Source organism: Eumetopias jubatus, unplaced genomic scaffold, assembly GCF_037043125.1.
Source record: "Eumetopias jubatus isolate StellerSeaLion01/CBP00866 unplaced genomic scaffold, mEumJub1_p1.0 scaffold_13, whole genome shotgun sequence".
In the NCBI taxonomy this organism is placed as follows: domain Eukaryota; kingdom Metazoa; phylum Chordata; class Mammalia; order Carnivora; family Otariidae; genus Eumetopias; species Eumetopias jubatus.
In genome coordinates, this window is record NW_028274819.1 from 48,196,007 (window position 1) to 48,209,560 (window position 13,554).

At 42.7% G+C, this 13,554-nt stretch overlaps 1 protein-coding gene across 2 annotated transcripts in view; it reads left to right on the forward strand.

Moving 5' to 3' along the window:
- The window catches only part of SBF2 (SET binding factor 2), a 467,799-nt gene that overhangs the window by 451,865 nt on the left and 2,380 nt on the right, over positions 1-13,554 (forward strand). For both annotated transcript variants that reach the window (XM_028116744.2, XM_028116745.2), the window contains 7 exons: positions 2,566-2,692; positions 5,571-5,698; positions 6,918-7,151; positions 8,198-8,302; positions 9,892-10,085; positions 10,738-10,825; positions 13,049-13,180. In XM_028116744.2, coding sequence (XP_027972545.1) covers positions 2,566-2,692; positions 5,571-5,698; positions 6,918-7,151; positions 8,198-8,302; positions 9,892-10,085; positions 10,738-10,825; positions 13,049-13,180 — 1,008 coding nt within the window. The remainder of the gene's footprint in view (positions 1-2,565; positions 2,693-5,570; positions 5,699-6,917; positions 7,152-8,197; positions 8,303-9,891; positions 10,086-10,737; positions 10,826-13,048; positions 13,181-13,554) is intronic.

Below are 13,554 nucleotides of genomic sequence, written 5' to 3' on the forward strand. Positions count from 1 at the left end.
ATTTTATATTACTTTTGAGCTAAAATTTTAGTTCATTTAAAAAGCCAGTAAGAAAATGTTATAGGGGGAAAAAACCTTTAATCACAGAAAACTAGGTTTCTAACCAGATGATAAGCTTTGATAAATCAATGATACCCAGATCATGACTTTAAATTCTCACTGATCTATCAGGCTGTAACATCAATCTATTACACACATGCCTGCTCACTTTGGCTGACCAAATGTGGGCCTACATTGCCAAATTAAACATGGAGAGAAAAGCTGGCTTCTAGACAGCCTGCCTAACATGTTCATTTGAAACAGCTTTTAAGCAAATATAATTATGATTGGAACTTATCTCAACCAAACAAAATTCTCTAATGGTCATGAGAGATTGAGCAATATAGAGGTGAGATTGCTCTGGGTGGACTGGAGTGTCACAAGGTCATCAGCCTACCTTCTGCCAACATAAGATGGCTCCATAGAGTCTGCATACAGCTTGTTTAAAGTATGCTACAGCTCAGTGACCATTCCAAGCTCTGCCTTCTCCCTCTCTCCCACATCATGCCTTCATCCTTATTCCTACATCCAGTGACCTCACTGCCTAATTTAATGATGAAAAATTAAATTAAAAGGCATAAGCCCTTCCCCCTTCCCTTGGCACTTGAACATCTCTTTCTTCTAATCTACTCTTCTATCTCTCCTAATTTCCAAAGCTGTTCCCTGTATCTGAGCCCTTAGCCTCATTCATTCTTGCTTTCCCCGGGGCCTTGCTCTCTTAGTTATCAGCTCTTTTGCCACAATTTGTTCTGTCTCTACTGGCTTCTGCATTGTCTTCAGACAGCCATATATTTCTTTTGTCCCAAAAAGATCTTTTTTTTTTTAAGATTTTATTTATTTATTTGACAGAGAGACACAGCAAGAGAGGGAACACAAGCAGGGGGAGTGGGAGAGGGAGAAGCAGGCTTCCTGCAGAGCAGGGAGCCTGATGCGGGGCTCAATCCCAGGACCCTGGGATCATGACCTGAGCCAAAGGCAGACGCTTAATAACTGAGCCACCCAGGCGCCCCACGAAAAGATCTCTTGCTGTCCTCTAAACCACCACCTGCTCTTCGCATTCCTTTCACTGACAAACTTCTCTGTACAACTTTTCTTGTTTTATTACACACTGTTTACACCACAAGTGCCTGAAAAGCAAGTTATGATTTATGATATGTCTGTTGAGTCCCTAGCACAGTATAAAGCACTGAATGAGGCATAGACCCTGGGTTCAAATTTGGTCTCACTGACTACTGTCAAATGACCTTGGGAAATTACTTAATCTTACTCACCCTCAGCTTCTTCATTTCTAAAGGAGGGGGGCGTGGGAATAATAATGCTTATCTTCAGAGGATCTGAATAGGGATTTTGCCAAGGAAGACATACAGAAGCCTATAAGTATTATGAGAAGGTGCTCAACATCACTAATATCAGGGAAATGCATAATCAAAACCACAGCAAGATATCACCACGCGCCTATTAGGATGGCTAGTATCATGAAGACAAGAGGTAATAAGTGTTGTCAAGATATAGAGAAAAGGGAGCCCTTGTGCCTAGTTGGTGGGAATGTAGATTGGTGTAGCCACTGTAGAAAAGTAGTTCCTCAAAAAATTAAAAACAGAATGACCTTATGATCCAGCAATCCCACTTCTGGATATTTATCCAAGGGAGTAAATTTGGTATCTCAAAGAGATAAGTGTACTCCTGTACTCACTGCAGCATTATTCACACTAGCCAACATATGGAAACAACCTAAGTGTCCACCTACAGATGAATGGACAAAGAAAATGTTAGATATATAAACAATGGAATATTATTCAGCCATGAGGAAAAAAAAAAAAGGAAATCTTGCCATTTGCAACAACGTGGCTGGACCTTGAGGGCATTATGCTAAGTGAAATAATTCAGAGAAGAATAAATTCAGTATGATCTCATTTATATGTGGAATCTAAAAAAGCCAAACTCATAAAGACAGTAGAATGGTGGTTGCCAGAGGCTGGGGGTTGGAGGAAATGTGGAGATACTGGTCAAGGGGTAGAAACTTCCAGTTATAAGAGGGTTAAGTTCTGGGAACCCGATGTGCAGCATGATGACTGAAGTTAACAATACTGTATTATATGCTTGAAAGTTGCTAAGATACTGTATCTTAAATGTTCTCACTAAGAAAGAAGCTAATTATGTGAGGTGGTAGAAGTGTTAACTAATCCTATTGTAATCATTTCATAATAGATAATGTGTATCAAATCATCATGTTGTATACCTTAAATTGACCATGTCATATGTCAGTCATATCTCAGGAAAGCCAGGAAAGAATGATGCCTATCTTGCAATGTTGTTATGGAGATTAAATGAAATTATGTTTATAAAAACCCCTAGCATGGTGTCTGGCATGTAGTAGGCGCTCAAAAAGGCTGGTTCCCTTCCCACTCCACTCGTGGTAGGGTTTCAGTTGATTGACCACGTGGTCAATTTCAGGTCACCATTCAGTGGCATGGCATCCAGTTTCTGTTAAGTTTGATTCTTACTCTTCTGTCTTGTGTGTTTCAGGTTCACAACCAATATCCAACGGAATTTGAATTCAATCTCTGTTACTTAAAGTTTTTGGCTTTCCACTATGTGTCTAATCGCTTTAAAACATTTCTCCTGGATTCAGACTATGAAAGATTAGAGCATGGTATGTGTTTGCACTCCCTTGTTCCATCTTTTTTGTTAGTTTTGTGTGTTTTTAATTAAAAACTCTAATCTACCCCCAAGTATGGCAAGGCCATTTTAGGGTATTACCCTGAACTATAAAAGTAGAATAGATGGGGCGCCTGGGTGGCTCAGGTCATGGTCTCAGGGTCCTGGGATCGAGCCCCGCATCGGGCTCCCTGCTTTGTGGGAAGCCTGCTTCTCCCTCTCCCACTCCCTCTGCTTGTGTTCCCTCTCTGGCTGTCTCTCTCTCTCTCTCTGTCAAATAAATAAAATCTCTAAAAATAAATAAATAAAAGTAGAATAGATATGAATGAGTGCCCACCTTCTCCAATTATGTGCTGTGCTCTTAGGGACTGCAGGTGGTTGTCCCAGTAGCACCGTAGAAGGGTGAAATCTGCTTACTATGTTAACATCCCAAAGTGGTATCACTGAAGAGAAACATTTGACTTAGTTTTACCATCCCTGGTACACTCACTCTGGTAGGAAAAGTGCCGGCCCTTGGAGGCAGTTTGAATAGCAGGAAAGGCCATGGGCTCCAGAGCAAATAGACCAGGGTTCAATTCCAGCATTCCTAGTACCAGCTGAGGACTTTGGACAAGTTCAGTGCCTCTCTGAGTTTCCTCAGTGTCCTCATCTCTAAAATGAGGACAGTGGGCGCCTGGGTGGCTCGGTTAGGCGACTGCCTTCGGCTCGGGTCATGATCCCGGAGTCCTGGGATCGAGTCCCACATCAGGCTCCCGGCTCAGCGGAGAGCCTGCTTCTCCCTCTGACCTTCTCCCCTCTCACGCTGTTTCTCTCTCTCTCTCTCTCTCTCTCTCTCAAATAAATAAATAAAATCTTTAAAAAAATAAAAAATAAAATGAGGACAGTAATAGCACCCACCCCTTTGGCCATGATGATCACATGAGGAAATATTTATAAATTTCTTAGCAGTTTCTAGCTTTTAATAATCACTCATTGAATTTTATTTATTTATTTTTTTAAAAAGAGTAGATTTTGAAAGTCAGCCCCTGTGGAAACATTCCCCACAGGGATTTTACATTCTTACTTTTGTTGTTTTTTTAAGAGGGGAAGGGATAATACACAAGATCTTGTTAAGAAGACAGTAAAGAAAAAAATCTATTTTCAATATATGTACCTGGATATTCATAAAGAGAACTCTTCTAGTGGCTGAAAATATTTACTGATGTTCTCAGTTTAAAATATGAAATCAAAAAATGTTGCTTTCCGGTGTATGCTATTAAATGGTCTAGCATGATATTTCATACTTTTGGTAAAGGAGACAGCACTGGTTCTTATTTATACTCCAGACCTTTGTTGACTCATAGAATTGTCATTCCACATGTCATAATCAGAAACTTTAATTTCTTAAGCACTGTGTGTTGGGAAAACATTAAGGAGAACTGATTACATTGGACATTAGAGTCACTTGGAGAACTTTTAAATCTTTTTTTTTTAAGATTTTATTTATTTGACAGAGAGACACAGTGAGAGAGGGAACACAAGCAGGGGGAGTGGGAGAGGGAGAAGCAGGCTTCCTGCAGAGCAGGGAGCCTGATGCAGGGCTCAATCCCAGGACCCTGGGATCATGACCCGAGCCAAAGGCAGATGCCCAACCACTGAGCCACCCAGGTGCCCCCACTTAGAGAACTTTTAAAATAACTAGTATCTGGGACCCATCCTCAGAGATTCTGATTTAATTGGTCTGAGGCAAGACCTAAGCATTGGGATTTTTTAAAGCCCTTGATTTTCCTGATCTGTGGCCAGGGTTGAGAACTACCACACTAGACTCTGCAGTTAAAAGGTAGACAAGAAACAGTACTTAGTCTTGGGGGCCTCTTTGTAGGATTTTGTGCAGCCTTGGGCTTGAAACATTCTTTTCTGATCAACTGGTAAAATGTTTGTTGACTTTTGACTGAGTCATTTCATTCAAAGCAAGACAGCACTGCTAAGAGAGGCACCCTTGGCCCTTTGAAGAAATACTCTCCTTCCTCACCCTTACACATCTTCTCTATTAAAACCAAAGTGAGCCCATGTGAGTGGCAAATTGACTATTTGATAGGTACAAGGATAGGATCAGAAAAGGCCTGAAGTACCCCCCTCTACATTTGGCTTTGGTCAAGTCACCCAAAGATACAGACCACACCCTCTATCCTCCAAAGTCTCCATGACCATGATTTGCAGTATATATAAACTATTGAACAAAGAAACTTTAAACAGCTTCATAATGAACAGCCGAAGACTGGAAAAAGAAACCTAAAATTACATTTTTAACTGGGCTTCATCACATCAACTCGAAGTCCTTCCCTTTTCTTGGGAAAAATGTGTAGAATGACTTCTGGCGTGGAGCTCTGTGAATCTAGATCTAAATGTAGAATGTGGATTAGAAGAAGGTCATGATGAACTGCTAAATACTTGGGAAAACCTTATCAGATGTTTTCCTTCCATTTGGATTTGTTTCCCTATAGCTGAGAAGTTCATTCCTCTCTTTAGCTTTGCAGTTACCTCCTAAGGTTTCTGCACGTACATTGCTGTTTTGAGAGCCATAAGATAGATTTTACTTTTCATCTGCTACATGCATCATAGTTTTATTTTTTTTTAAAGATTTTATTTATTTATCTGAGAGAGAGAGAATGAGAGATAGCACGAGAGGGAAGAGAGTCAGAGGGAGAAGCAGACTCCCTGCCGAGCAGGGAGCCCGATGTGGGACTCGATCCCGGGACTCCAGGATCATGACCTGAGCCGAAGGCAGTCGCTTAACCAACTAAGTCACCTAGGCACCCACATCATAGTTTTAGACAGACTGTTGATTTATTTGACTTTTGTTTTATTGATTTTTTTTTTTTTTGGACTTACAGGAACTTTGTTTGAGGATAAAGGAGACAAGCATGCCAAAAAAGGAATTTGTATTTGGGAGTGTATTGATAGAATGCACAAGAGGAGCCCCATTTTCTTTAATTATTTATATTCACCAGTGGAAATAGAGGTACAGTAAGAAAGTATTTATGTTTCATTTTCTGAATATTTAGTGTTAAAGTTTTCCTTACTTTTAAGTATATATAAGCTGTTTAAGCTTCTTATAAACATTGGACTAGGAAGCTGTTTAAAATACCAGAGGCTATTTAAAAGTTTGATACACCATGGGTTTGGGTTATGATGGAATGGAGACTGTTCATCGTATTCTTGACCACAAAAATTAGGAGCTGGACCCCCAAATCTAGAAGGGGTTACTTAAAGAAAGTCAAAGTGAGGCAACTTTCCATGGGATGGAAGACCAAACAAAACTTGAAGCCTCAACTGGTTATCTAAGCTGAAAAAAAATCTAAAATACTTTGGGAAAGATTTCTTTAAGTCCATTTATACCAAAGCCATGGAAGAACCCTTTGGGAAGCAGGGATGTTTGGAGCGCAGCCCAAGAAGCATGACATCTCAGGGGCAACCATGCTCTCTGATGCACGTCTATATGAAGTAAGCTCTGGGATGGGACGGACTGGTGTGATGAGCAGTACCACCTTCCTCCGGGGCAAGAAGGCCCTATCCTTGGCTCCATACATTAGGACCCCACTCTGGCCTTTCTCCAGCAACCCCTCCTCAGAAGGTGCAGAGCACAAGAAACCAAGTGTTTGTGCTTAGATACCCCTTCTTTATCTAAACCATGCTCTGGTACCCCAAAATTTCTTAACCCAAATCCAAGTTATTCACGAGACTACTTCCAGTCTGTCTCCCAAGCCAGTGCATGTGCCCCTCAGCCCCAAGGATGCCTAAGAAATAACTGTTTGGCAGGGAGTAGACAGAGTTTAGCTTTGTGGACTGGGGTATATATGCACATTCATAAAAGACCTTCAGAATATAGGACAGAGCCAAAGTGAGAGGAGCAGGGACTTACGCCGAGGACTGGGAGCTGGGACTAGCTTCCCCAGTGCCACCACTTTCTGGTGTAGAATTCCAAGGAGTCCATGATATCTTGTTTTGAGCTTGGTCTTCCAGGTCATTAGGAAGTTCTGTTTATCAAGGTGGGAGGAGAGACATATTTTATTTAATAGTTTATCTTGATGTATAACATTTAAATATTTAGACATGTGGTATTAGAACATCCATTCATGCTCTTGCCCTGGACCTTGCAAATGTTAGGGACCGGCCTGCATATAAACTTGAGGTACTTTGAAGTCAAGATGAAACTATATTTCAGAATTCTCTTTGAACAGGCCCTGAAGCCCAATGTAAATGTCTCCAGCCTCAAGAAATGGGATTACTACATAGAGGAGACCCTTTCCACAGGGCCTTCATATGACTGGATGATGCTGACCCCCAAGCAGTTCCCCTCTGAGGACTCTGAAGTGGCCGGAGGAGCTGGGCTCCAGAGCCAAAGGAGAACGGTGTGGCCATGCTATGATGACGTCAGCTGTGCTCAGCCCGATGCACTCACCAGGCTTTTCAGTGTAAGTCAGGCCTATGGAGACATGCACGTAGGGCACCCGAGGCCTCAGGAACCAGGCTAAGTTAGAACTGGCTCGCAGACTTCTAGACATGGCTCTCCTCACTCTGGGCCAGTGTTATATGTGGTGCCACAGGAGAGTGAGGAAACCAAATTTGCTCCCCAGCAGCAGCGGGGTACCAGGCTCAACTACTGGAAAAGAGTCCAAAAAAGTAAGTTTTCCAGCATTATGAGGAAGCAATCAAGCAAATGGAGCAATTTGCAGCTTCCCGGCTGTTTTAGCTGCCCAGCAGCCTGAGTCAGGCCTGGGTTATGGCTTTTGTGGGTGCTTTACTTCCTCTGGTCAGAAGTGTGGGTGGTTGATGGCGTGATGGGAGTACTGCCAATCGTCTTCTCCAGGGAATATTCTGGAGTGAAGCTGCCCCAGCAGTGGCCACCCTGATGAGAGCAGCAGCCCCGAAGAAAGGTTTGAGCCCTGATCTGGGCCCAGCAGTTCCTGAAGAGTCTTTGTCCATTCTTCTGACCGGGGGATGGGGGGGTACGCATGCTGCAGTGAAGGTGCTGTCACAGGGGCAGCTACTCTGCTCTCCAGCTTCCCTCTCCAAAGCAAAGTCCATTCCTTGGGCATTTCTTGATTCATTCTTTCCACATCTGGTTTTAAATCATCAGAGTTGGGGGTTCCTCTGTCAAAGACAGACCTCTACCTCAGCTATTAGGGTTTGAACACCAGCCCTTTTGCTGTGGCCATCAGATTTCCTGTGGGGTGGCCAAAGGTCAAGGTGTTTGGGATACATATTTTCTCTTTATTTAAGCTATTCTGTACAAAGGGCCTGATTACAGATCCTAATAAATCACCTTTGCCACAGTACGTCATACCAGCTAGAGCTCCCACCACTGTCCCTGGCTTGGGAGACTTCTGAGGCCACCGACTTTAGCTGCCTTCTGGCCATGATGTTCATCAGGCCCAATACAAGGAGATTTGGCTCTGGGGCACATTCTGATTTCTATGAAATACTTAATGTCAGAAAACTCATTTTAATTGCTTTGCAGGAAATTGAAAGATTGGAGCACAAATTGAACCAAACCCCTGAGAAGTGGCAGCAACTGTGGGAAAGAGTAACAGCGGACCTTAAGGAAGAACCCAGAGCAGACCGTGTGAGTTGATAAAATCCTGTGAGGAGCTACTTCTGAGCTTTTTGAGGGTGCTAGGTCAGGTGGGGCCCACTGCCACAGGTAACCCAGGTGGGTTTATGGCCAGAGGGAGGGATGGAAAGGGAGGGGTCATGCCCTGGAGGTCCAGGGCAGAAGGTTCCAAATGACTGAATACTTCCTGAGTGTCTCACTTTACCACAGTGACATAAGACTTGTGTTTCAGGGCCCCGCATCCAGGGAAAATTACTGGGTTCTTTTCTATCTGTGCCTCTGTGGTTTCAGCTGATTTTCTACCATATGAGTAGGGAAGGGAACACCAGGACCATCTTCCCTTCAGAGAAATAGAGAAGAGAAAATATTTTTAAAAGACAGATTATGCTACTTTCTGTTGCTCACACCCCCTTTTCTGTTTCTGAATTAAGAAACATTTATCATAACAGTATTTTAAAAACACTGTTTTCTCTTTTTCATACCCCCTCTTCCGTTTTTGACTTAAACTTTTATCAGGCCTGTAATATGTGCAAGAGGCCATGCTGAGCCCCCCCCCACTTTAGCATCCCCCACAGCCCACGGTGAGGGGGGGCGTCCCTGCTCACAGGCAAGGAGACAGGCACAGAGATCACACACCTCGTACTTGAGGCAGCCACCATCAGATCCACATCAGACTGGCTCCAGATGCAACAGAAGGGAAGTCAGGACAGCTGTGAGTGTTGTGAAGAGGACTTCAGATGTCACAGAGGGACAAGGAGAGTGGGAGACAGAAGAAAGCCGCCAGGCTGCCGAGAAGGGACCCTCCAGGCACTAGCTGTGGCCTCCAGATGGCAGCTCAGGGAACTGTTGTCAGACAGACCACCGGCGGGCGATGTCTGACTGCTTTACTTCTCAGAAAAATAAAACCGTTTCTTGATATTTTTTTCCGATTATGAGAGTGAGATATATTTATTCTTTAAATAAGACAATACACAATAAACAGAGGATAAAAATCACCTACAATTTATAGCCTAGAAATAAACCACAAGCTGTCAAACTTGTATCATTCCAAACACACAAAAAGGGGATTTACTATATATATTGTTTTAAAACCAGCTTTGTGGGGCGCCTGGGTGGCTCAGTCCATTAAGCGTCTGCCTTTGGCTCAGGTCATGATCCCGGGGTCCTGGGGGAGCAGGGAGTCTGCTTCTCCCTCTGACCCTCCCCCTCTCATGCTTTCTCTCTCTCTCACTCTATCTCTCAAATAAATAAAATATTTAAAAAAAAATGAGGCATACGTGACCTTCCTTTGTCACTCTCTATAAGTGAGCACAGCAGTTTTAATGCCTGTCATAAAATTCCATTCTATGGAAATACCTTTTTTTTAACCAGTCCCCTAATGACAGACATTTACGTTGTTTCTGGTTTTTTACTATTATAAACAACTCCAGGATAAACATCTTTGTACGTATGTTTTATTTAGTGCTCCAGTTTTCTCCTTGAGAGAAATTTTTAGAAATGAAATTATTGGATGAGTTGCTCAATAAAATCTTAATAAAGCTTTCCTAGCTCTTTTTTTTTTAACGTTAAAATTCAAAATTACCATCTTGGTTCTTTTTCAGCTGCAGAGACACCCTTCAGGCTCCCCAGGAATTGTGTCTCCCAACCTGCCCTCCTGTCAGAAGCGGTCTCTGCCGCCCCTCCCAGACAGCGGCGCGGGGCGGGAGCACAGCGCCCGCGCGTGCCCGTCCAATGGCGTGGACCGGCGAGCAGCCACGCTCTACAGCCAGTACGCGTCCAAGAACGACGAGAACAGGTGGGCCCACCGCGCCGCCCGCCCTGCAGGAAGCTGCGCCTGGCCTGGGCAGCCTTCTGTAACCTTAAATGGATTTGCCTTCATGCTTTGTCTCTGTTGTTGTAAATGTGTTAGATGGCTCTTTGAAGAGGAGAAATCAAAGTTACAACTAAAATAATGTCAAGAGGTTACAGCGATTTGTGGTTGAGTCCTGGTTATTATTATCTCATGCCTGTTAGGTCGTTAGAGGGAGTATGTGTCAGTCAGCAGTCTCGCAGTGGGGCCGTCAGAAGTTCAGCTCGTGCTCGCTGAAACAAAAAGGGGTTTACTCACAGAGACTGGGAAGGCCAAGGATGTGCCAGTTTCTCACACAGTTGTCTTCAGGCTTCTGTTCATTTGCTGGCTCTGTTTTCCTCTAGGGGTTGCATCATTCCCAACGCGGCACAAAAGATGGCTACTGGGAGCTCCAGACCTCACAAGTTTGGCAATTCCAGCAGAAAGAGGCAGTCTTTCCCCTAAAGGTCCAGTAAAAAAGATTCTGGAGCCAATTCTGATTGGCTTTTTTTGGACCATCCGAGGGAAAGAGAGGCTTGACAAAAACAACAGACATCCCCTTCACAGCACTTTTTAAATGAAAAACCAAAATTAACTGCCCTGTCATCGTTTCTTCTAGGTCCTTCGAGGGAACGCTTTATAAAAGAGGGGCTCTGCTGAAAGGTTGGAAGCCCCGTTGGTTTGTGTTGGATGTAACAAAACATCAGGTAATAATACTATCAGAGTCTACAGAAATCACCTCTCTAGGCTAGACTGCAGCCTTACTGTACCTTATAACTGACCAGTCAGCCTGGAGGCTGAGTACACAGTTTGATTCTCAACACATTCATTTCTAAAATAGAGTCTGTTGAGGGTCACTTGGGTGGCTTAGTCAGTTAAATATCCAACTCTTGATCTCAGCTCAAGTCTTGATCGCAGGGTTGTGAGTTCAAGCCCCGCATTGGGCTCCACGCTGGACATGGGGCCTACTTTAAAATAAGATAAGATATATAAAATCTAAAATGAAATATAAAATAAAAAATGGAGTCTGTTAAGAAAGATACAAACTGGTACCCCTATACAGTGTTCTGGTAGGACCTGCACCTAGAAGACCATTTCCAGATAAAGATCTCAGATGGGGACCACATTTCCCTCTGGTCAGGGCTTTTCATAAAAGAGTCTTTGTGGAAGAATATAGAGAATTTATTTACAGATATGCAGTGGAAGCCCTTTGGGGGGGAGATTGTACTTTAAAATAACGACTCTGAGGGGCACCTGGGTGGCTCAGTTGGTTGAGTGTCTGCCTTCCGCTCAGGTCATGATCCCAGGGTCCTGGGATCGAGCCCCGCATTGGGCCTTCTGCTCAGCAGGGAGCCTGCTTCTCCCCCTCCCTCTGCCTGCTGCTCTGCCTACTTGTGCTCTCTCTCTCTCTCTGTCAAATAAATAAATAAAATCTTTAAAAAATAAAATAAATAAAAATTAAAAATAAAATAAAATGACTCTGAAATCATAGAGAATAAGCTCTAGAGACAAGTTCCATTAAACCACTAGATATAACATAGGACAATATCATTATTTTTCTGTAATTTATAATTACACCAAATTATACTCGCATTTTTACCAATCTTTTAGATTTCTTTAGCATGAAAATTTTATGTTAGGTCCGTTTTAGACCTACTTATACCCACGCCTGACTGGAGAGACAGAGAAAAGTCTGAGGCCAGAACTGCAGTGACAGAGGCACCAGACACTTTCCTACTGTGTAAGTTAGAGAGTGAAATCCAGTCCTGGCACATAATAACCACTCAGTCAAATGTTGAGCTATTTATTGTGTTTTTCAAAAATCATTTTATATCTACATGCTATCTGGCAACTTATATTTTTATATAATATATCTTGAACATATTTTCCTACCAGTTCATAAAGATCTTCCTTATCATTTTTGAAAAGTTATAGTATTCCATATTATTGATATAATTAGCCAACCATCATTGAATTAACAAACACTGCATTGAAAGACAGATACATCTTTTCCATTTTTAGCTAATAAAAACAGTGCTGAAGGAAACCTCTTTCTGTGTGCCTGTGCATGCTGGTGGGAGTGTTTCTGTAGAGGTGAGAAGGATGTATCAGTAGGCATAAACATCTTATTTATTTATTTTTATTTATTTATTTGAGAGAGAGCAGAAGCAATGGGAGCAGCAGAGGGAGGGAGAGAAGCAGGCTTCCCGCCGAGCAGGGAGCCGGATGTGGGGCTCGATCCCAGGACCCTGGGATCATGACCTAAGCCAAAGGCAGACACTCAACCAACCGAGCCACCCAGGCGCCCCAGGCATAAACACTTTAAATTTTAGTTGCTGTTGCCAAATTATAGTCCAGAAGGTTTCTAACAAATTATATCCCCACTAACAATGTTTGGGAATACCTAGTGCCTTACATTCAACCTGAATATTATCAGCCATTTTTAATATTTCTTAATCTAAGTGAAAAGTGAAATCTTACTGATGTCATCACCTTTCTTTCATCAGCGAGGTTGCTCATCTTTTCAGATGTTTATAGGTCATTTGCATTTCTCCTGTGACTTGCCTGTTGAGATTTTTTTTATCATTTTTCTACTAGATTGTTTATTTTTTTCTTACTGATTTCTAGGAATTCTGTATATATTCTAAACCTGTTTTTTATATGTTACCTATGTTTCTTACCATTGTTAGTTGACATTTAATTTTGGTTTTTAGTATGTCATCTTTTTATTCATTCAGATTTCAAAAAAATATGTCTTTTTCCTCCTTTCTGTCAGCCACCAAGAAGCAAGCGGTGTTTTTATTTTCTTGTTTATTCTTTCAGGCATAGGTAGCAAGATACAGAGGAAAGTATTCAGATACATTTTGAAAAGCCATGCCATTTTCCCTTTCTGTGCCTCTTACACGCCTTCTGTGTCCTTTTGGTTCTAGCTGCGATACTACGACTCAGGCGAGGACACAAGCTGCAAAGGCCACATTGATCTGGCTGAAGTAGAAATGGTCGTCCCTGCTGGCCCCAGCATGGGCGCCCCAAAGCACACGAGTGACAAGGCTTTCTTTGATGTAAGTTGACCTTACTTGTCTTTTCCTGGCTCTGTACATGATTCCTTACAATCCATCCACCTCCAAGAATTATGGGGCCTCAGAGCAATTGATGGTGACAGCAGGTAGGTTGCAGACCCCCTGGCTACGGGAATTGCTACAGAACTTGAACTCAGCACTCGATGCCCAAAGCTGACCTCTTCCCGCTTTTCAAATATCTCAAAAAGGCTTTGCACAAAGGACTTCTTCAGCGGGTGTCTAGTCACATATGGAGACAGATGAATTCCCTGTTAAGTATTGTTAGTTATTGTACTTACTACCTACTGTCAAGAGCAGATGCTACTTCCCTTTAGATCCACTGGTCCATAAAAATTGTCCTTAGTCATACATGGTGA